The sequence below is a fragment of the Erythranthe guttata genome, chromosome 4, assembly GCF_056151865.1.
Source record: "Erythranthe guttata isolate IM_541 chromosome 4, IM_541, whole genome shotgun sequence".
Lineage (NCBI taxonomy): Eukaryota > Viridiplantae > Streptophyta > Magnoliopsida > Lamiales > Phrymaceae > Erythranthe > Erythranthe guttata.
This window is the reverse complement of record NC_142536.1, coordinates 8,406,508-8,430,000: the sequence shown is the minus strand read 5'-3', so window position 1 is coordinate 8,430,000 and position 23,493 is coordinate 8,406,508. Positions and strand designations below refer to the sequence as shown.

Below are 23,493 nucleotides of genomic sequence, written 5' to 3'. Positions count from 1 at the left end.
TGGATCTCGTAGCCCTTATCAACTGAATCTTCTAGAAAAATCACAGAGTTGGGATTTACTCCGTGAAAAGATATTTGCAGAAGAACGTTGCCCCGATGAATTGGAGGGAACTGGAAAAAGTATTGCGACAAAATGCAGAGGACTTGCATTAGCCCTTGTTGTGATTGCTGGGGTTCTTGCAAAGTCCAAGACAGAAGAACATTGGGTGTCAATTGAAAAAGATGTAACTTCAGCAGTAAACAATCAAGATGATGAGTCCTGCATGAACATACTATTGTTGAGCTATAATAACTTGCCTATACATCTAAAGCCTTGTTTCCTTTACTTTGCCGTGTTTCCAGAAGATCATATCATCAAAGTGGAAAGGCTGGTCAGGTTGTGGGTTGCTGAAGGATTTATTAGGCAGTATGGGCATAAAAGCTTAGAAGACATTGGAAAGGAGTACTTGAAGGATCTTATTGATCGAAATCTCATTTCCGTCAATTGGAGGTCAGTTACGGGAGAAGTGACCGGCTGCAACATTCATGATGTTTTAAGTAACCTATGCAAGAGAGAAGCTCAGAAAGACAATTTTATTCTCTCGTTCGCTAGAAAGCTTTATAACCCCGATATTTTAACTTTCATGAAGTTCACACCACGTCTCAGCATTAATGATGGAAAATGGAAAGGGACGAAACATAAGTCATATATATCACAGATACCTACACGGTCTTTGTTATGCTTCTCTAAAGGGGCTTCAACTGATTACACGGCTCGTCGGTTTCCATTACTACGAGTATTGGATGTAGTTGATATATATCCCAAAGATGAGATTCTACAGCTAATTAACTCAAGGTATGTTTCTTGCATGGGTTCGATGATGTTGCCGTCTTCAATATCCCGACTTTGGAGCCTACAAACATTAGTTGTTGATGGAGAGTTGATTCTGCCAGGTGAGATATGGCAGATGCCCCAACTTCGACATGTTGAGGGAGATAGTATTATTCTTCCCGATCCTCCACCTCCAGATGATGTCCACAAAATTATACTTCTTGAGAATCTACAAACACTTTCTACAGTAGTAGATTTTGAATGCACTGAAGCGGTAATTAATAGAATCGCTAATGTGAAGAAGTTGAAAATTGTTTGTGGGACAATTGGGTCTAATTGTTTAAGGAATCTTGGACTTCTCCATAAACTCGAACGCCTTAATCTGAAATTAAATACTGGTACTAGTTGCTGTGGAGAAATTGTCTTCCCAAGTTCACTTAAAGTGTTGGTGTTAAGTGAATGCAAGATTCCTTGGGAAGATATGTCAGTTGTTGGTTCTTTGCCCAACCTTCAAGTTCTCGAGTTGCGCAAAAATGCTGCTATAGGGCAAAAGTGGATTCCAAAAGAAGGGGAGTTCACTCGACTGAAGTTCCTATGGATTGACGAGTGTGAATTGGAGATATGGGAAGCAGACAACACACATTTCCCATGTCTAGAGGATCTACATCTTGGATGCTTGAACCTCAAGGAGATCCCTTCGGATTTTGCCGAAATATTACCACTTCGATGGATTAACTTACATGACTATAGCAACATTGACCTTTTGGTATCTGCAAATGAAATATCAGAGCAACGAGAGAACCTAGATTACGATGCTCTTTATGTTCAAAAGTTTACATTTGGAGTGCTCAAAATTTGGGTGAAGAGAGGTATTAATCTTGATGTTGGTGGTGGAGATCCTTATGTTGTTATCACGATGGCCGATCAGGTTTCGTGTTCCTACTTTTGATGGTTATTTTTGTTCATTAATGTTATTTTCACCCTCTTCATAATATTCTTATAGATATAAAAGGATAACAAATTTGCATTAAATATTTTGTCGTCCGAATTTTCAAAAACAAATTTGCAATTTAGTACAAATCTTTATGATGCAGAGTGTGGAGACTCGTGTTGTGAGAAATGATGTTCATCCTATATGGAATGAGGTACTCAAAATTTACGTTTTAGATCCTACCTGTCCAGTTTCTCTGGTGAGATTCTCTAATTAAAGATAAAAATAAATTTGGCAACTAGTTTTGCAATATTTATTTCTCTCCATTTTTCTTTGTAGATCCAAAATTTGTAGTTTCAAATATGTTATGTGTATATGCTGATTCATAGTTTGTGTATAATGGTTGTAGACAGTGCGAGACCACAACAAGTTGAGCAACATGGATAACAAGATGGGTAATGCAGTGATTGATATTAAGCCATTAGTACAAGCCGTTACGGTGCATCAAAATGGCCTTCCAAACGGTACAATAATCACAAGAATATTGCCTTCAAGCTCCAATTGCATGTCTAAAGAAAGTTCCATTGTCTGGGAAGATGGGAGAGTAATACAGGACATGTGCCTGAAATTGGAAAATGCCGAATGTGGCCAAGTCGAACTTCAACTCCGGTGGATAGATATATAGAATCTGGTGAAATTGAACTTCGGTCAAGTGGTTGAAGTTCCTACTTCCACTAATTTAAGGGTGTGATTGGATCAAATTAAACATTGAGTAAAATAGTGAAATTGCAATGTAAAATAATTGTTACGTTTAACGAAATCATAAATTTAAATGGGAATTTTATTTTATTGTAATTTCGGACATGTATAGTAATTTTTTAATTTCTTAGGAGGTATGGAAGAAGAAATAAATGTAACATCAATTTGATTAATAAAATCGAAATGGCTAGTCCAAATAATTGGAGAAGAATGTAGTAGAAGGTGACTCGTTGGAGGTTATATTGCCGCAGTTAGTGAATCTTCAAGTTCCGAAACTCCATACATATGACTATCATAGAGGATATCGAGCGGGCGAGTGAGTGGTTTGAGCATTTTTGGATACAACACGTTTCAGGGGAGGGCCAAATAAGTAGCTCATGAAGTAACAACTTTGTCGAAGACGGATAATTTCTCTATTTAAGTGCTCTATGTAGGAGAGAAGCTCAGAAACATAATTTTATAATCCCTTCAAAACACGTAACCACAATGCTTGACCAGATCCGCCTCAGAATTAATGGTGGCCAATGGAAAGATATGACACTAACGGCATCTATTCGGTCATTCTTAACCTTCTTTTCTGCGAATTTGTCTACTTATACTGCTCGTCGGTCTCCGTTACTACGGGTATTGGATGTGGTTGATAGATATGTCTCTTGCACGGGTTTGATCTTTATGTCCATTGTTGGTTCATTACCGAATCTTGAAGTTCTCAAACTGCGGTCGAATGCTGCTGTAGGGAAAAAGTGGATTTCAAATGAAGGGGAATTCGCTCGACTCAAGTGCTTGTTGATTCATGAGTGTGAGTTGGAGATTTGGGAATCAGACAATACACATTTCCCATGTCTTGAGCAAATGCATCTCGGAACCGTGAGCCTGAAGCAGATCCCTTCAGATTTTGCAGAAATATTACCACTTCAAGTGATTGACTTGTACCGCTGCAAAAATTCCCTATTGGCATCGGTAAAGGAAGTATCGGAGGAAAGAGAGAACCTAGGATATGACGCTCTTCAAATTCGAAGTTCTGTGTTTGCACTGCTCAGAATTTCTGTGCAGAGAGGTATCAATCTTGCTCTTGGCAATGGCCGCAGCAGAGATCCTTATGCTGTTTTCAGGATGTCCAAACAGGTTTTGTGTTCTTACTTGTTGTATTGTTTATTTATCTCTTGTTCGTTTTCTTATAGGTTTTTCTAAACAGAATTGCAATTTACTATAAATCATTGCGATGCAGATTTTGAAGACTCGTGTTGTCAGAAAGACTGTTAATCCCGAATGGCATGACGATTTGACGGAAGCTGTTTTAGATCCTAGTCAACCAGTTTCCGTGATGAGCCTCTTTCGTTAGCGATAAAATTAAGACAAATTATTAGGTTGTGCTATTGATTCTTCTGGTTCTAGACTAGATACAAGTTTTAAAAAAAGAAATTTCAGTTTGATATATCAAGAACAAATTTGAGCTTTCTAAAATCAGATATTTTTGTTTTTCAATTGTTTTTGAGTTTGAATATTAACTAATGCAGTTTTAGTGATCTCAAGATTTGAATCTTCTGCCTCTTTCTTAATGAAAATTCGGTTCGGTATTTGGTAATTTTTATTTTTAAGTTGCGATATTCGGTATGGTATACGGTATTGGTGTCCGCCATCTGGTATATTGTACCGTACCTGATATGAACTACGTCAACATGTGACGAAACCCAATAACAATATATGGTTTTGGAACCCCAAGACCCCCCAAAGAAACAAGTTTGTCGAACCTTGACCCAATGATTAGTAAATCACGAACCAAGATTACAATAGAAACGAAGACGCCACACCAAGAGTTCAAGATGGATTCAAGAATCTTGATGATAAGTCTGATTGTTTGAACGCCACAAGATAACTTGATAAGTTCAAAAGCTCTTTCAAGATAGAAAGAAGAATACTATTGCCTCACAAAATGATTTCTGAATTGATTGCTGAAACATACAACTTAGCCCCTTTATATAGGGTTCAATATTCTCTAATCTATGGAAATAAACTAAGAACAAGGAATTATTAACTATCCAATCAAATTAGCCACAAATCAGCCAATCTAATTGACAATTATTGATTCTAAATTAAGGAAACATCTAAATCAGAATATTGATATTCTAAGGCTGAAATTGCACAAGTGAAAGACTCTCCAAAGCCTTGAGAACGTGATTACTTCAATTAGACCCTTCCACAACTGATATCTTTGTGATTGACTTCCCTTCAATCTGATTTGGGTCCATTTGAATTGTGAATGGGCTTGTACATGGATTTGAACTCATGTTGGGCCTCCAATTATTTGCCATCTCAACTTCTTCTTGAATCAGCCCATATAATGCTTCCTTGAAACGCTTGGCTCTAAGCCTTGTGATTGGTCCGCTTGGCAAGCTTAGTGGCTCTTGGTGGACTTCGTCTCTTATGGTTCCATTTGCATCATTCTCCCCTTCTTGAGAAAGATTTGTCCTCAAATCTGCATCACCTACATCAAATGGAGATAAGTCAGAAACATTAAAGCTATTAGTAACACCATACTCACCAGGTAGTTCAAGTTTGTAGGCATTGTCATTGATACGTTCCACCACTTGAAATGGTCCATCACCCCTTGGAAGAAGTTTAGATCTTCTTTGTTGAGGAAACCGATCCTTTCTCATATGTAGCCATACCCAATCTCCTGGTTCGAAGACAACTTTCTTGCGTCCCTTATTAGCTTGCTTGACATATTGCTCAGTCCGACGCTCTATATGTTGCCTTGCCTTCTCATGAAGTTGTTTTACGAAATCTGCTTTTTTTTCGCCATCTAAGTTAACACGCTCATCCAAAGGTAAAGGGGTTAAATCCAAAGGAGTCAAAGGATTAAAACCATAAACAATCTCAAATGGTGAAAACTTAGTTGCAGAATGAACACAGCGATTATAAGCAAATTCAACATGCGGTAAACAATCTTCCCAAGTTTTCAAGTTTTTTTGTATAATTGCACGCAATAAAGTAGACAAAGTCCTATTCACTACTTCCGTTTGACCATCAGTTTGTGGGTGACATGTAGTAGAGAACAACAATTTAGTTCCTAACTTACCCCACAAAGTCTTCCAAAAGTAACTTAAAAACCTTGCATCTCTATCAGAAACAATAGTCCTTGGCATGCCATGCAACCTAACAATCTCACAAAAAAATAAATTCGCTACATGTGATGCATCATCAGTTTTATGGCATGCAATAAAGTGAGCCATTTTAGAAAACCTGTCAACAACCACAAAAACTGAATCTCTCCCCCTCTTTGTCCTAGGTAAACCCAAAACAAAATCCATAGAGATATCAACCCAAGGTGCATTTGGAATAGGCAGGGGAGTGTACAAACCATGTGGTTGAAGCCTAGATTTGGCTTGCTTGCAACTAATGCATCTTGCACAAATTTTCTCTACATCATGTTTCATGCGTGGCCAAAAGAAATGCTCATGCAACACACCTAAAGTCTTAGCCACCCCAAAGTGCCCCATCAAACCACCACTATGCGATTCCCGAACAAGTAATTCACGCAAAGATGAATGTGGCACACATAACTTGTTCTCCCGAAATAAAAAACCATCATGCAAATAGAACTTCCCGTATGCCCCATTAGTGCAATTTTTAAAATAATCACCAAAATCAGAATCAGTTGCATACAAGTCCTTAATATACTCAAATCCAAGCAACTTAGTACTAAGTGTTGAAAGCAAAACATACCTTCGTGACAATGCATCAGCAACTATGTTCTCCTTACCTTGCTTGTATTTGATAACATAAGGAAAAGTTTCGATGAATTCCACCCACTTGGCATGACGCTTGCTCAATTTATATTGTCCCTTTAGATGCTTCAAGGATTCATGATCGCTATGAATCACAAACTCTTTTGCCCACAGGTAGTGCTGCCACGTCTCTAGAGTTCGAACCAATGCATACAATTCCTTGTCATATGTAGGATAGTTTAAAGCTGCCCCACTTAATTTTTCACTAAAGTATGCAATTGGTCTTCCTTCTTGCATTAGTACACCGCCAATACCTATACCTGATGCATCACACTCAATTTCAAACATTTTAGTGAAGTTAGGCAAAACAAGTAATGGTGCATTCGTCAATTTATCCTTGATGAGTTGAAATGCCCTTTCTTGCTCCTCTCCCCACTTGAATGGAACGTTCTTTTTGATAACTGCTGTAAGAGGTGCTGCTATGCTGCTGAAATCTCGAACAATGCGCCTATAAAATCCAGCTAAGCCATGAAAGCTCCTTACTTGAGTTACCGATGTAGGCGTTGGCCAATCTCGAATCGCCATCACCTTTTCCTCATCAACCTCTATACCTTTAGCACTAACAACATAACCAAGAAACACAAGTTTGTCCGTACAGAAAGTACATTTCTTAAGATTAGCAAACAACCTTTCTTTCCTTAAAACCTTTAAAACAAGTGCTAGGTGTTCAACGTGATCATCAAGGTTTTTGCTGTAAATTAGAATATCATCAAAATACACAACTACAAATTTACCAAGGAATGCACGTAAAACATGGTTCATGAGCCTCATAAAAGTACTAGGTGCATTAGTAAGCCCAAAAGGCATAACCAACCATTCGTACAAGCCATATTTTGTTTTAAATGCAGTTTTCCACTCATCACCTTCTTTCATTCTAATTTGATGATAGCCACTCTTAAGATCAATTTTAGAGAACACGCAAGACCCATGCAATTCATCTAACATATCATCTAGTCTAGGAATAGGATGACGATACTTTACCGTGATATTGTTGATGGCTCGACAATCAACACACATCCTCCATGTCCCATCCTTCTTAGGTACTAGCAACACCGGAACTGCACAAGGGCTCATACTCTCCCTAACATGTCCTTTCTCGAGTAGCTCATCAACCTGCCGTTGAAGTTCCTTTGTCTCCTCGGGACTACTTCGATAGGCTGGTCGGTTTGGAATTGTTGCACCTGGTACGAAGTCAATTTGGTGCTCAATTCCTCGAATTGGTGGTAAGCCTGGTGGTACCTCCTCGGGAAAGACATCTTCAAATTCCTGCAAAAGTGAAACAACATTGCTCGGCAATGATCCGACAAGTTCGTTAGTACTCAAAAGGGCCTCCTTGTACATAAGTACTATAAGGGGCTGTTGTGATAATAAAGCTCTCTTGATCTCACTTTTTTTTGCAATGAAGTTGTATTTTTCCCCTCGCTCGCTCTCATTTTTTTTATCACTCTCTTTTGTTTTTACACTTCTCTCCTCTCTTCTCTCCTTTTCTTTTCTCTCAATCTCACCATCTCTCTGTTTTTCTTTACACTTCTCACTCTTTTTTTGTATCTTGAGTTGATCTTCAAGAACTTGCTTGGGACTTAACGGTACAAGTGTCATGGGTTGCTTTTTAATGATGAAAGAGTACCTATTGGTGTACCCGTCATGTGTTGCTCGACGGTCGTACTGCCATGGTCTCCCCAATAGGACATGGCATGCTTGCATAGGCACCACATCGCACAACACTTCATCCTCATACTTGCCAATGGAGAATGCCACTAACACTTGCTTTGTCACCTTGATTTCTCCACTATTGTTTAGCCACTGAAGTCGGTATGGTCGAGCATGCCTCAAGGTAGGCAAACCCAATTTCTCAACTAATTCAGTACTTGCAACATTAGTGCAGCTCCCACCATCAATAATAACGCTGCAAACCTTACCATTTACAAAACAACGAGTATGAAATAAGTTTTCTCGTTGATTGTTCTCTTCTTCTTTACCTTGTGCACTAAGAGCTCGCCTTGCCACTAATAACTCACCCTCTGCAGCATATTGCCCTTCGTATGTATCTCCAAAAGATGGCAGCTCATCTACCTCGTCTTCCTTTTCATCCTCCGATTCGATCTCCCCTTGGGCATTTAGCACCATAACCTTTTTGTTAGGACACTCACTAGCTATGTGTCCCCTGCCATGGCACTTGAAACATTTCATATCTCGATTCTTAGAAGTGGAGGGTTCGGTGTTACCTTGTTTGAATGTTGTCGCTGGTTTGGCATCCTTAGAAGGTTCGAATTTAGGTTTGGTTGATGGCCATTCATCCCGTTTAGGTGCTGCCTTCCACGAATTTGAAGTGATTGCACCCGTTCCCTTCCTAGCCAAATTCCTCCGCTTCAGTTGTTGTTCGACTTTGATAGCTTGGTGCACCATATCCGTCAATTCCACATAGTGTTGCATCTCCACAACATCTGCTATTTCACGATTTAAGCCATGTAAGAATCTAGCCATGGTAGCTTCCCTATCTTCTTGTACACTTGCTCGGATCATATCAACTTCCATCTCTTTGTGGTACTCATCGACGCTCCTCGATCCTTGAGTTAGGCGTTGTAACTTGTTGAACAACTCTCTATGGTAGTAGTTTGGAATGAAACGTTTCCTCATGATGGCCTTCATCTCATCCCATGTTTCAACAGGTTGCTCGTAATTTCTCCTCCTTTCCTTCAACAATTGATCCCACCAAATAATAGCATAATCAGTGAATTCAATTGCAGCAAGCTTTACCTTTTTGTTTTCGGAGTAGTTATGACATTCGAAGACCATTTCTATCTTCTTCTCCCATTCTAGATAAGCCTCCGGGTCGTTTCGGCCTTGAAATGGCGGAATCGTCACCTTGATGCTTCCCAAATCGTCATCTTGCCTAGGCCTTCTTCCATTGTTAGCACCTCTATACCCACGTTCAAACCTTCCTCCGTTCATTGGACGTTCATCGAGTTCCTCTAATTCTTCTTCATCTACAGCATCACCGCATTGTGCCCTTGGTTGCACTCGCCTAGGCGGGGGCTGCCTCTTTGTTGTCTCCTCTTCCAATTTGTCTATCCTTTCATGAATTTGCTCCATCTCCATTCTCATCACCCGCCTCATCTCGCTCACCAATGCTTGCATTTGGAACTTTGAAATGCCTGGTTGTTGCCCCTCTTCAGTTGAATTATCTCCTCCGTTTTGTGACATGTTACGAGATCTGCAAGATATTATTAAAAACCTCACAAACACTCCCTCACGTGTTTCCCTCAATATGATGTCACTCACACTCGTGTTTAACACTCAATCGGCTTTTACCCTCTTATATTCTCACCACTCTGCCTTTTTCCGCTCGTTGTATCTTCTTTTCACTCTTAATTGAACTCAAGAACAATCGAGAATCAAATAGCAATTCAAAGTGAGAATCAATCAAACAAATCACAAGAATCAAGAATTAAAGTCCTAAGAGATGCAAGTAATCTCTATAGAGATAAATGCTAAAGAATATGGAAATCTAGGAGCACAAGAATAAAGATACCATATTGAAGATTACGCAGATATTTTCTTTCCTTTCTTTTTCTTTTTTTTTGTTTTGTTTTTTTTTTTTTTTTGTTCTTCTTTTTTTTTTTTTTTTTTTTTTTTTTGGCTTTCTTTGAGCACAAAAAATACGAAATTACAAGATAAATTGAAACTTGCCTTTGAAACCAAGGCTCTGATACCAACTGATATGAACTACGTCAACATGTGACGAAACCCAATAACAATATATGGTTTTGGAACCCCAAGACCCCCCAAAGAAACAAGTTTGTCGAACCTTGACCCAATGATTAGTAAATCACGAACCAAGATTACAATAGAAACGAAGACGCCACACCAAGAGTTCAAGATGGATTCAAGAATCTTGATGATAAGTCTGATTGTTTGAACGCCACAAGATAACTTGATAAGTTCAAAAGCTCTTTCAAGATAGAAAGAAGAATACTATTGCCTCACAAAATGATTTCTGAATTGATTGCTGAAACATACAACTTAGCCCCTTTATATAGGGTTCAATATTCTCTAATCTATGGAAATAAACTAAGAACAAGGAATTATTAACTATCCAATCAAATTAGCCACAAATCAGCCAATCTAATTGACAATTATTGATTCTAAATTAAGGAAACATCTAAATCAGAATATTGATATTCTAAGGCTGAAATTGCACAAGTGAAAGACTCTCCAAAGCCTTGAGAACGTGATTACTTCAATTAGACCCTTCCACAACTGATATCTTTGTGATTGACTTCCCTTCAATCTGATTTGGGTCCATTTGAATTGTGAATGGGCTTGTACATGGATTTGAACTCATGTTGGGCCTCCAATTATTTGCCATCTCAACTTCTTCTTGAATCAGCCCATATAATGCTTCCTTGAAACGCTTGGCTCTAAGCCTTGTGATTGGTCCGCTTGGCAAGCTTAGTGGCTCTTGGTGGACTTCGTCTCTTATGGTTCCATTTGCATCAGTACCGAATACCTAAATATTTAATATATATTTATTTTTTTCTTTAATTTTAAATCCTTTCAGGTTATTTACAAATTAGCCTCTATTGATAATCACTTTATGTTTTTAGGGCAGACTATTGAAATTTGAATGTCAAATTTAAGAATTATTTCGCTTAAATTGTTATTGTACCTTTTCTAAATTAAGAAAATATATTTCTGTTTTACCGGTACCGAACCGTACCGAACCGAATAATTCGGTAAAAAACCATACGGAACCGAAATATATTTTCTTATTAGAATCCGCAATACCTATATGTTGATTCTATGTGTACGTATGGTTGTAGACAGTGTACGACAAAAACATGTTCAGTGCGGATGAGAAGATCGGAGACCATTTGTACAAGCGTTTAAGATGCATCCAAATGCCCTACCAAACGGTACAATAACCACAAGAATATTGCCTTCAAGCTCGAATTGCCTGTCTGAAGAGAGTTTCATTTTCTTGAAGGATGACAATCTAATGCAGGATATGTGCCTCGGATTGAGAAATATCGAATCCGGCCAAGTCAAACTTCAGCTGCGGTGGATTGATATTCCTGGCTATGAAGATTTATAGACCACATCTTGTTGTCGCTTCTCGTTTCTTCGTATCGTAGATTTTTTTTAATTGTTTTATTTTTTCTTTCTTTTGTTTGGTTTTTCGTATTTAAAGTTCTATGGGAATGAAAACTTCACGTTTATATCCGACAAAATATTGACTTCTGCAATCCATTTTGGACTTCCGAAAAAAATAGGAATTTTTACGAAAGGGCTAATTTCAATAAGTTTACACCCCTAAATTATATACATATAAATTGTACTCACCTCACCGAACTATTGCCATTTAACAACTACATCCCTGAAATATGGCTTTTGTCAACAACTCCCTCAATTATTTAAAATTTTGGCATCTATGTATATATATTAATCCGCAGAAGAATATCTGATATGAAGTTGGAGTTGGCTAGAACCGACATTTTTCAATTCGAGGCACATTTCCTGCATTTAAACTGGAAGATTAGGATCATCAAAGTGGAATGTAATCTCTTCATTCCATTCAGGATTAACATTGTTTTTTTTACTGCTGAAGTCTTTCTCACCTAGTGCACGTGTGTTGCACGTGTCGTAATAAATATATATTGTGTTAACATCCTATTATTTGGCAGTCTTAAGAATGGTGTGAGCCAGAAGTAATTTTGTTGTACACAATAGATTAGCCACACCACTTTGCTTCGATATATTGCAGTCACTGGACTCATTTGCAACGGTTGGTATTTTAAAGCGTGAGCTGTATTTCCGCCAGGCATTATTGCAGCGCCAACTCCGATGTCGTTGTTGCAATTATAACTTTTTTTCTAGATCTTAAATGAGCTAGTGAAGTTAACATCTCCTTCCATAATTTTACTACCTTATTAAAATGAGCTACATAATCCATTATGAAAGAAAAGATTCTAGCTAAACAAATTGATTCGATCTTCCTATATTCGAATATTTAAAACAACTGTTAAGTTTACATCACATGTAATAGTTATGCATAATAAAAATTAAAAAAGCTATGACGACAAAGATGTTTATAGGAACCAGGGAAAAATGAAGATATGTTTCTGAGTAATTAGAATTTTTCATGGTCTTTCAATGGCCTATAATGGAAGGAAATTATGAGGGATAGTTTTTCGAACACACTTACACCGTATAATCAGGGGCGGAACCAGGATTAGAAAGTAGGGGGGGCGGACTAAAATTTCGGTTCACAATATTGCCCTTAATAGATTCGTGGCACTGTCTCATATTATTTTTAGAGACATTGATATAAAAAAATCAAAGATCGATAAGTAAATATTCATAAATTTTATTTAAAGTAGTACAAGTTTTAACCATTTTATTTTATATTTTTATAATCAATATGATATATAAATTTATAATTTATATAAAATTATGGAGAATAAACAAAAAAATTAAGGGTTAAGACACATATTTACAAAACATTTGGGGGGGCCAAAAGTAATATTCAAAAAATATAATGCCAAAATAGCTAAAAAAATTTTTTTTTTGTAGTACCGCCTATCGTATAATGGATGTGTAATTTTTCGTCAAATTGGGAAACTCTATCAACTGTAGTGACTCGGGTAAGAACGATTTATTTTCGTCGTTGTCAAGAAGAATTTGGCCTACGTGGAAAATCTACACCATTTTCCCAACTAATACGCACAAATTGTATTTTTAGACCCCCAACGTTCAAAAATCATGTAACAGACGCTTTTATCGTTGATTCTATATATTTTCCATGATTTTATATAGGGTTTATTAGGGATAACCCCCTTGTTGAGATTTTGTAACGATGTAGATCCATTTGATTTTTCCCTTTTTGAGATACACCCAATTATGCCAACTTGGCACAATATATTATTTATTTTCCCTACAATACCCCTATTTTATTTTTGGACGGCGGTTTTTTCCTTATCGACGTGATATGGGATTGCTGATACGTTGCCTATAATCACGAATTAAAATTACGTGAGTATATTGGTGGTTTCATCGTTTTCATCATTATCAAAGCGTGTACAATCGGGCTAGGAAGAATTTTTCACCGCCGTGGTAGTATTCTCGGATCGAAGCGTTTTATCTGGTCAGTATGCACAGTTTTTTTTCGTTTATTTTTTGTCTGTCATGTGCAAGTGTTGTTGTGTTATGGTGTTTAGCCATTATAAGGTTTGTGTCGATATGTTGATTCAATTGGTATTAAAGTAGATCGTTTTTAAAAAAAATTACGTCGTCACATATGCATCGTTATTTTTTTTTGATGATGTTTGTCTTGGAGAAGGATTCACATAGTCGCAAGAGGAGGGTTCACGTAGTCTGACCAGAGTTGTTTTATATGAGTGTCGTAGTTGGTTTACGCAGTAATCGAAATAAATATTTGGTGTGGTCGAGTTGATGAAGTTGAACCTGATTGATAGTTGTTTTATTTGTTTACAGCAGTCGATTTTAATGTATTATGTAGTACATTGAAATATATTTGGTAGTCTATTGAAGGAAAACCTGTAGGTTTGCCTGGACCGAATGTATTACTTGCAGAGGTTGGTGGCTTCCCTGTTGTGTTGTACGATGAAAGTGTGGTTGTTAATGAACGCAATGTAGAGGAAGTGGTGGAGAAGGTTAAAGGCAGAAGATTGCTGTGTGCGGATTGGGCATATTTGATTAAGGATGTAGGTCAGTTTTTTTAAGGCGGCGTTCGTGAATTCAGGAAGTCGCTTATCAAATACTCTATTGAGATGGGATTTGAATTCTCATATGGTAAGAACGAGACATCGAGAGTTACAGCGGAGTGTCGTTTCAAAGATGCTAGCCAATGTTCGTGGAGGATACATGCATCTGTGGATAAATCAAATGGGTACTGCTATGTGAAATATAATGTTTTCAGTATTAACTTATTGACAACAATTTAGGAACTAAATACAATATCTGTGTTTCCTAGGTACTATCTCTATGCAAATGGGAGCACATAGTATTTTACATAAATGCCAATAGTATATTATTATGATAATAATAGTACATTAATATGGTACTAAAATATATAGTATTGAATTGTACATCCTATATCACTGAATTGTCTGCAACACTTTCGACACACCAAAAAACAAACATGTGATGAATAGCATATTACTGCAATCGATGAGATAATCTCATCACAATTATGATTTTACATTAGTATACATAAAAATTTCATATAACAGACAACTGTATTTTTCAACCACATAGTATATTAATGATTTCAGTATAGTACATTAATCTGCTATGATAGTATATTACGGTTATAGTAGTAGTATGAAATTGTTGACAAACAATATACCACTGAAATGACAAGAACATTGGGAACAAAACCAACGTAAAGTAATTCCAACATAACCAATAAAATACTTAAAACACATCATAACACAATCAAACCAATATGTCGAGTTAAAAAACTCTAGTACATTAATAATCTCATAATAGTATAATAAAAAGATAATGGTAGTATCATACGATATTCATAATAGTATACTAATGTATTACAACGGTTTAACACTTAACTGAAGTTACCGAGCCATTACATCGTAAACACGACATTAATTAAACATATCAAATCTTAGGGGGGTTTGGAAAATAACAACCATCGGAATCAATTGAATTCATTGAGTTTATGTCCTCGTCGCTATCATCAGAAATGCAATCGACTTCTTCGTCGGACAACTGCACAACGCCTGCATTCAATGCCTCACTTCCAGTGGCATCATCAGAAACAACAACTTCATTATTATTACGAACTTGGGGTGACCCGTTATTCTCGACATACAAACAAAACCAACATATGTTGAAGCATGTTCGTTCATAATAAATCATCATGTGCCTCGAACTACGATAATTGATTAAATAGACTACCAAATACATTAAAATTCAATCTGTAAACAAACAAAACAACGATCAATCAGTTTCAACTTCATCCATTCGACCACATCGAATTTTTATTTCGGTTACTGCGTAAACCAACTACGATACTCATATAAAACAACTCTGGTCAGAATACGTGAACCCTCCTCTTGCGACTACGTGAATCCTCCTCCAAGACAAACATCATCAGTCAATAACGATGTATATATCACGACGTAATTTTTTTTTAAAAACGATCTACATTAATACCAATACAAGATGACTACCACGTTGCAGTTAAACAAAAAAATTGACATGGGTTACCACTTCGGTGGATGTCTTGCCCATCGATCGTTGCAAAAACACAGAGTTAGGGCTCGATATCTGTAGGCGAGTTAGAAAATATCTGCCAATAAACCAAAGTCACAGTCGATTAAGCAAAAACACATCAACATATCGATGGGTGACGGCGTTTCAACAAGCGGCGAAGACGTACCAGAGCCAGAGTGGTCGGAGTGCATAAAGGCGTCGATCCCCCGTATAGCGTGCTCTCTTCCCGGCGTATAATTTTTCTGGTTTTTTGGAATTTTGTAGAATTTGGAAGTGGGTTTAGTGGGGATAGTGTTTTAACGGGAAAATAGGGAGGGATTTGATATCTTTCAAAAGGTAAAGTAACGAGATTTGTGGGATTTTGATTGAGGGTACTGATGGAATTTAGAAAAATATGGGTTTTTATCAAAATGACAAATTTGAGTTTGGATCTACCCCTATTATTTGTAAGACTAAGGGGGTTACATCTAATGAACCCTTTTATATAAAATTTTTATTCTTCTGTAAAACTCTGAACAAAACACAATCTGAATATGTTTTGTATACATGACTGTTATAATGGAGAGTTAATGCATAATTACTTCTTTTTATTACTTATTATGACTTAAGTTACAAATACAAACTTGAATAAGCCGTCCAATCTAAATTCAAACCTATAATAATGAAATGACAAACTTTCGTATTCTTTTATTTGGGGATTTTAATGCATTGCAGATGAACATAATATGTTATAAAATAGTTTATCTATTCAAAATGTTACAATTTTTGGAGAGTATTATTTAAGTTGGGGGATTTGGTAAGAATTTTATATCTTATATTTTCCACGAGTAAAGTGCAAAACAAAGTTATTTCGGCAATCTTCGAACAATTGGACATCTCTCTGTAAAACATGATACGCATAAAACCTACGCATAAATTACCGCAAGTGTACAGTTAAAGAAATCTTTGTATGGACTGAAACAGTCACCTAGGCAATGGAACAAGAAATTTGATGCATGCATGATGTCTTTAAAATTCAAAAGAAGTTCATTTGATCCATGCTTGTATTTTAAAGAATCTGCAAAAATTCCTGTGTTCTTGCTTATCTATGTGGATGACATGCTTCTTGCTAGTCCTTGCATTCAAACTGTTAATTTTGTGATTAAATGCCTTAGTGATGAGTTTGATATGAAACTTCTTGGTGATGCAAAAATAATTCTTGGTATGGACATAATCAGAGATAGACCTGGTTGTACTTTGTTTCTGAATCAATCCTCCTATATTGAGAAAATCCTTGATAAATTTTCTATGTTATCTGCCAAACCTGTATCTGTTCCTCTAGCTTCTCATTTTTTGTTAAGTAAGGATCAGTCTCCCAAGACTGAACCTGAAATCTCTGAAATGAAAAATGTGCCATATGCCAATGCTATTGGGTCTGTTATGTATTTGATGGTTAGTACTAGGCCTGACATTGCATATTCTGTGAGTTGCTTGAGTAGATATATGTCTAATCCAGGTTTGCCTCATTGGGAGGCATTAAAATGGCAGCTTAGATATTTGAAAGGTATTGTTAATACTGGTTTGATGTTTTCTAAAGGCAAAACTGAAATTGAACTATGTGGTTATGTGGACTCAAACTTTGCCAATGATAGGGACAATAGAAAATCCTCTACCTCTTATGTGTTTACCTTAAATGGTGTTTGTGTTAGTTGGAAATCTCAACTCCAAAACATTGTTGCTCTGTCTACTACTGAATCTGAATATATAGCTGCTACTGAAGCTATAAAAGAAGCCATCTGGCTTAAAGGGCTGTTGTTGGAAGTTGATATGCTTAATTCCAAAGTGGTAGTATTTTCTGATAGTCAATCTGGCATTCAACTGTGTAAAAACCCTGTTTTTCATGACAGAACTAAACACATTGATGTGAAGTTCCATTTCATTAGGGATGTAGTTGAAAAAAGGGTTATTGACCTTGAGAAAATCCCATCTGAGTTCAATCCAGCTGACATGGGAACAAAATGTCTGCCTTCTGAAAAATTCAGTTCTTGTTTGAAAAACTTGAACATTCTTTCCAAACCTTGACTTGTTGTGTGCTAGTTTGTAGTCTGTGTAACTTGATATTTATGCTTTCTTTGTGATAGCTTGTTTAATCTTCTTCTGTGTGAATGAGATTGTGCTGTCTATGTGATTACATTACTGCATTTTATTCTAAATGCATATAAGTTGTATTATGAGTGAACACAACTTGATATACTTGTATGAACTGTGTGCTCTTACTGGTGTGTCAAAAATCAGCAATGATGACTTCCAATTTTTTTTTAAAATTTTCACTAATGATTAACATTTGGTCCAAGGTGGAGAATTGTTGGTTTTTGGCCCAAATGTGTTTTGGGCCATAGAGCCCAATTGCCATCAGTTATATACACCACCATATTGAGTTAAGCCCAAGAATTTATAAATGAGCCCAATCCATTTCTGAGGCAAATCCATCCGTTGGATTTCTGGCTGAATCTGGACCGTCTATTTCCTCACTTAAATACTTTTTTCTCTCATCTTACTTCTCTCATTCCGAAACCCTAGCCTGACCTCTTCTTCTCCGCCACTCCTGCTTCTGTCTTCTTCCTCCCTTGTACTACTTTGACTGAGTTATGGCTGGAGGTCAAAGAGCATGGTACAGTGCTGACTTTGACTCTCCGGTACAGCCTTCACCGGCTCTATTTGACTTCAGTCCCTTTAAATACTAGCATGGAGGCTGGAAGACGGTAAGACAGGGAAAACCCTAAATACGACCTAAATCCCTCAGTTTTCTACTTCGTGAGTTCTGAAATTGGGGTTTTGGTGAGTGGGTAAGCTTGAGTGCTTGATCCGTTCTTCCTTTGTGGTTTTCTGGGTAATCTAGGGTTTGAGGGGTGAGAGAGAAAGAAGATTTGTTCTTCTTGAGGTACTCTGGTGGTGTATACTGAATGTGTGAATTTTTGGTGTGATAAAATTGGAAGACTGAGCTGATATCCTTTATCTATTTTATTTTCAATTAATCACCCCTAGTTCTATCTTTCTGTTATACATATATATATATATATATATATATATATATATATATATATATATATATATATATATATATATATATATATATATATATATTCTCCTTTGCAGTAATTAATACTGCACAAGGGGAACTTATATATTATACACTGGCTTTATGGAGCTTGGCAGAATGATACCCTACAATTTATGTTGTCATAACCAGTTTCATATTGTGAAATGGCTAATCCCAGTTACAAAATTTTGACTTCTGCAGTTCATTTGGACTTCCGAAAAAATAAAAAAATAAAATTCTGAAAGGGCTGATCCCCGGCCCATCCGATCCCTCCGATTTACACCCTTAAATTCTATACGTATTAATGGGATAAATTTCAGGCACCCTCACCGAACCATTGCCATATTGACAATTACACCCCAAACATTTAAATTTTTGGCGTTCACTTCCCTGAACTATCAACTTGACAATAAATTCGACAACTTAGGATTCATATGTAACTCGACAACATCAATGTTCACTGATAACAACAAAAATGGGCAATGAAATATATATACATACACACATACATCTATATCTATACTTCTTATAAAATGATGAATCTTAGTATGATTTCTTCCATTATTTTTGGACTAAAATGCCCCTACGAGTATATTAGAATAAGTACAATTGAAAGGTAACTTAGTCACAGTAATTTATAATAATTTAATTTATTAATATTTGTGAATATTAAATTACTGATTCATTAGTAAATTGGCATGTATATGAATATTTTATGAATCCCATCATAATAATGACGGCTGGTTTTCTCCTCTTGATGGTCCGGGAAGTTTCTTTTCCTTTTCCACCAAGTTTCTTTTCTTTTTCCACCATATTGATGCAGACATTTAAATGCTACTCTATTTAGAAATTTCAGGGTCTTAACTGATAAGGTTTTAGGTGTCTATTCATATTACAAGTTAGAGTAAGGTTGTGTTTTATAGCTCTTAATAACCTCTTAATGACCCTATATCTCTTCAGGGCCGGTCCTGGGTGATTGGAGGCCCTGGGCAAGACTTAAAGTTGAGGCCCTAAATTCCGATATATATATATATATATATATATATATATATATATATATATATATATATATATATGTATATATATATATATATATGTATATATATATATATATGTATATATATATATATGTATATATATATATATATATATATGTATATATATATATATATGTATATATATATATATGTATATATATATATGTATATATATATATGTATATATATATATGTATATATATATATATATATATATATATATATATATATATGTATATATATATATATATATATATATATATATATATATATATATGTATGTATATATATATATATATATATATATATATATATATATATATATATATATATATATATATATATATATATATATATATACGTGTGTGTGTGTGTGTGTGTGTGTGTAAGATATGGATATATTAAATAAAAATGGGTATTAGAAAAAAGTTTTTTAATTTAACAAAAATAATTTAATTTTGAGAAACAAAAACACCAATAATATGGAAAAAAACAAAAACTAAGTTCAAAATCTAGAAACTAACAATAGAGAAATATATAGGAGTGCAAGAAAAATTAAATTAGAGTAAAAAAATGTAAATGTGATAGAAAGGAAAAATTAAATTAGAGTAAAAAATGTAATGGGAGAGAAAGGGTAAGGGGACAAAAGAGATCGGGTGAAAAAAGAAAAAAAGAAGAGATAATGGACAAAATGGATTGGGTCAAAAAAATTAATGTGGAAAGTGGGGGTTAAAAAGTTAAGAGATGAAGAGAATAGGGGTTGGAAGAAGAGAAAAGAAAAATAATTATAAAATAATAACAAAAAATATAATAATTTTTGGGCCCCACTTAAAAGTGGGCCCTGGGCCTGGGCCCTGCTCGCCCTGGGCCAGAGCCGCCCCTATATCTCTTATTCGGTCAGGTGTTTGATGCAAGCCTCTGAATTGAACAATTTATGCTAACCGATTGAGCTAAAAAATTGGAGCTTATTCATTAAGTGGCAATATTCTATACCAATTTATTCTCATAATTAAAGTTTGATATTTCCGACCACCTTTTTCTCTTCCCTCAAAATGTTAAAAGGATGCACAGCTGAAGGTGAATGGTCCCAAAAATTTGTCCTTCAATTAAGAATTCAATTTTCTTTTCTTTTCTTTTATCTATCAGATATTTTTAATTAAATATAATGAATTATATTCGAAAATTACACTTTTATATATTTTTCATAATTAGGACTAGATTTATTCAGACATATTTATTTTTATCAAAACAAGTTGATCACATATTGAGGGCTATATAAATATGATTTCTCAGAGACTTATCCTACTACTGTTGGTATAGTGAAACTTAATTTTCATACTTTTTAACTAATTTTATCGATTATGTGTTTCTAGTGAAATTTTAAAATTAGAAGTTTACTTTAATATATTTTTCAGAAATACATATTTTAGATTTACACTATTTAATTTTTTTCAAAGTAAATTTAACAAAATAATAATTGCAAGGGTCATAATTAAAATTTTATTTAGATATTATTGATAATTTTGTTCAATATAAATATATGTTCAATAATTATGAGGACTAATGATTCGGTAAAAATTAATTATTTCGGCCCATTAAAAGAAGGCCCAATGATGGCCCAATAATGGGAAGCTTGCGAGAGTCCACTCCATGGCGAGAGAAGGGGAAGTTCGCGGTCGCCGAAATGAAAGGATGGGAAGGAATATTGTCTGAAAAGGGAAGCAACATCGCCGACTTATATTTAATGCGTGTCTACTCAAATGTCAGGAACCACAGAGAATATACAGACTAGATGATTTGATAAATCAATGTTCTGGGCCTAGCTAGGAAGCCTAATCGAGAGCCGACCGTGGGTGCGAGGGGTCCCTCTCAGTAGCGAGAGGACAGATACGAGAGCTGCAAGATATGATCTATGCAGTATCTGACATAATCATCCTGCATTTAATATCCCCCTCCTCAAATGTCAAAGGAGTTCAGAGAATATGCAGTCTAGGGAATAAGCAACTCACAACACTGTTCATAACACTGTTCACTGAGAAGACAGGTAATTTTAATTTAATAAATCATTTGGAAGTCTGGAATATTTTTGAGGTGACAACTAAAATAGAAGTGAAATCCGTATTTGGAGTCCGTTCTCAGAAGCCTCTCCTATAAATAGAAAGAAATTAATTCAACTAAGCATGATCTCTTAAAAAACAAAGTCAGAAAATATATAATTTATTCTTCAAAATCTCTTGTTAAAGATATACTGACTTGGCCGTCGGAGTGCTAACTCCGGCATCAGCCCGGTTCTCTTCTTCTGTGTTCTTATTTGCAGAATCTAGAAGATCCATAAGCATATTCGGATCTAGAAGGTCCACCAACATATTCGGACGAATCAAATGGCGCCGTCTGTGGGAACTTATTAAATATAAATAGCCAAAAACCCTTTCAAAGGCATCCTTTTCTTCCTTCCAAAATCATTTTCTCCTTCTTTCAAGACCAAAACAAATCTGAAAATGGATACCCCAATCGAAAGGACTGGTCAGCCTGATCCGACAGAATCCGAAATTAGTCCAGCACCTTGTCCTGATTTACAAGGACTTTACCCAGGAAACACATCTGCTCGTCAGGTAGAGGCTTTGCACACTCCGGATCCTGCAGCTGCCGGACCTACGGTAACTATAACCATGGAGTCACTCCAGGCTCTCCTTACAGCAGTAGTTCAAAGTGGGTCGCCGAGTGAAAGAAGAGAGCGAGAGGGGTTGCCGCCCACAAAAAGACGTTTGAAATACACGGACAGGTCCGAAGAGGAGCCTGCTCTGGAGCGAGAGTCACTGAACGCAGCGCTCGCTCTGGAGAAGTCGCGAGAGCATGTCCAGACCAAAACGAGCCCGTTTACTGCACAAATATTGAATGATGAACTTCCCGGTTCATTCCGACCAGTCACGTACGAATATCTGGGGACCACGGATCCTAGCGAGCATCTATGCAGATTTAACAACACGTCAGACCTACATCGTTTTTCGGAAGGAGTAAAATGCAGGGTATTCACTACTACTTTGGCGGGACCCGCTCAAGCATGGTTCAGTCAGCTCCGGCCCGCCTCAATAGGTAGTTTTGATCAACTCGCCTCTGTTTTCCTCGATCATTTTGCGAGCTCCAAAAAACAGAAGAGGAGTACTTTGACCCTCTTCGCGGTCAAGCAGCGAGAAGGAGAACATCTACGAAGTTTCATTAAGCGTTTTATAACAGCCACTTTGGAAGTACCAATAACTTCAGAGGAGGTCCTGATCAATGCCTTAGCCCAAGGATTACGGCTTGGAGATTTCTTCACCTCTATATCCAAAAAGCCGCCTCTTTCATTTAACGATTTATTAAGAAAGGCGGAACGGTATATGAATGCTGAGGAAGCCGAGCAGGGCAAGGCCATAGACAAAGGAATGGACAAAAGAAAGGAAAGGCGAGAAGAGAAAGTGCAAAGACCTATCCGTCCGGCCAAAAATGAAGGATTGGTGGAAGGAAGAGTGGGCCCTCGATTCGAGAATTATGTCTCATTGGTTGCGCCTCCTGCTGAGATCTTGATGGCCATCGAGAACCATCCCAAGTTGAAATGGCCTCGCACCTATTCCGAGGTTCCCAAGAAGAATCCGGTCGCGGGTAGTTTTTGTCGTTTTCATAATGATTATGGACATACTACGAACGAATGTCAGCATCTTAGAGACGAGATAGAGAGGCTGATTCGGGTGAAAAACTTGCCCGAATTTGTCAAACCCGGACAGTCTCCAGCGAGCACATTGGCCCCGCATACTCGGCCTGTTGCTAACCGACCGGAGAATGTTCGAGATAAGACCG

General features: G+C 36.5%; 3 protein-coding genes across 3 annotated transcripts in view; all 3 read left to right on the top strand.

The window, feature by feature from the left end:
• Window positions 1–2,550, top strand: part of LOC148771063 (putative late blight resistance protein homolog R1A-10) — a 3,478-nt gene extending 928 nt beyond the window's left edge. Inside the window, exons 1-2 of the mRNA XM_088816804.1 lie at window positions 1–1,738; window positions 1,905–2,550. The exon at window positions 1–1,738 is cut by the window's left edge and continues 928 nt beyond it. Of these exons, the coding sequence (XP_088672930.1) occupies window positions 1–1,738; window positions 1,905–2,018 (1,852 nt within the window). The 3' untranslated portion in view covers window positions 2,019–2,550. The remainder of the gene's footprint in view (window positions 1,739–1,904) is intronic.
• The window catches only part of LOC105972824 (uncharacterized), an 87,937-nt gene that overhangs the window by 33,049 nt on the left and 31,395 nt on the right, over window positions 1–23,493 (top strand). The window lies entirely within an intron of this gene.
• LOC148771062 (uncharacterized) lies at window positions 2,181–3,854 on the top strand. The gene is made up of 3 exons (XM_088817175.1): window positions 2,181–2,410; window positions 2,935–3,625; window positions 3,729–3,854. The coding sequence occupies exons 1-3, from the start codon at window positions 2,181–2,183 to the stop codon at window positions 3,840–3,842; spliced, it is 1,035 nt and encodes a 344-aa protein (XP_088673301.1). The 3' UTR covers window positions 3,843–3,854.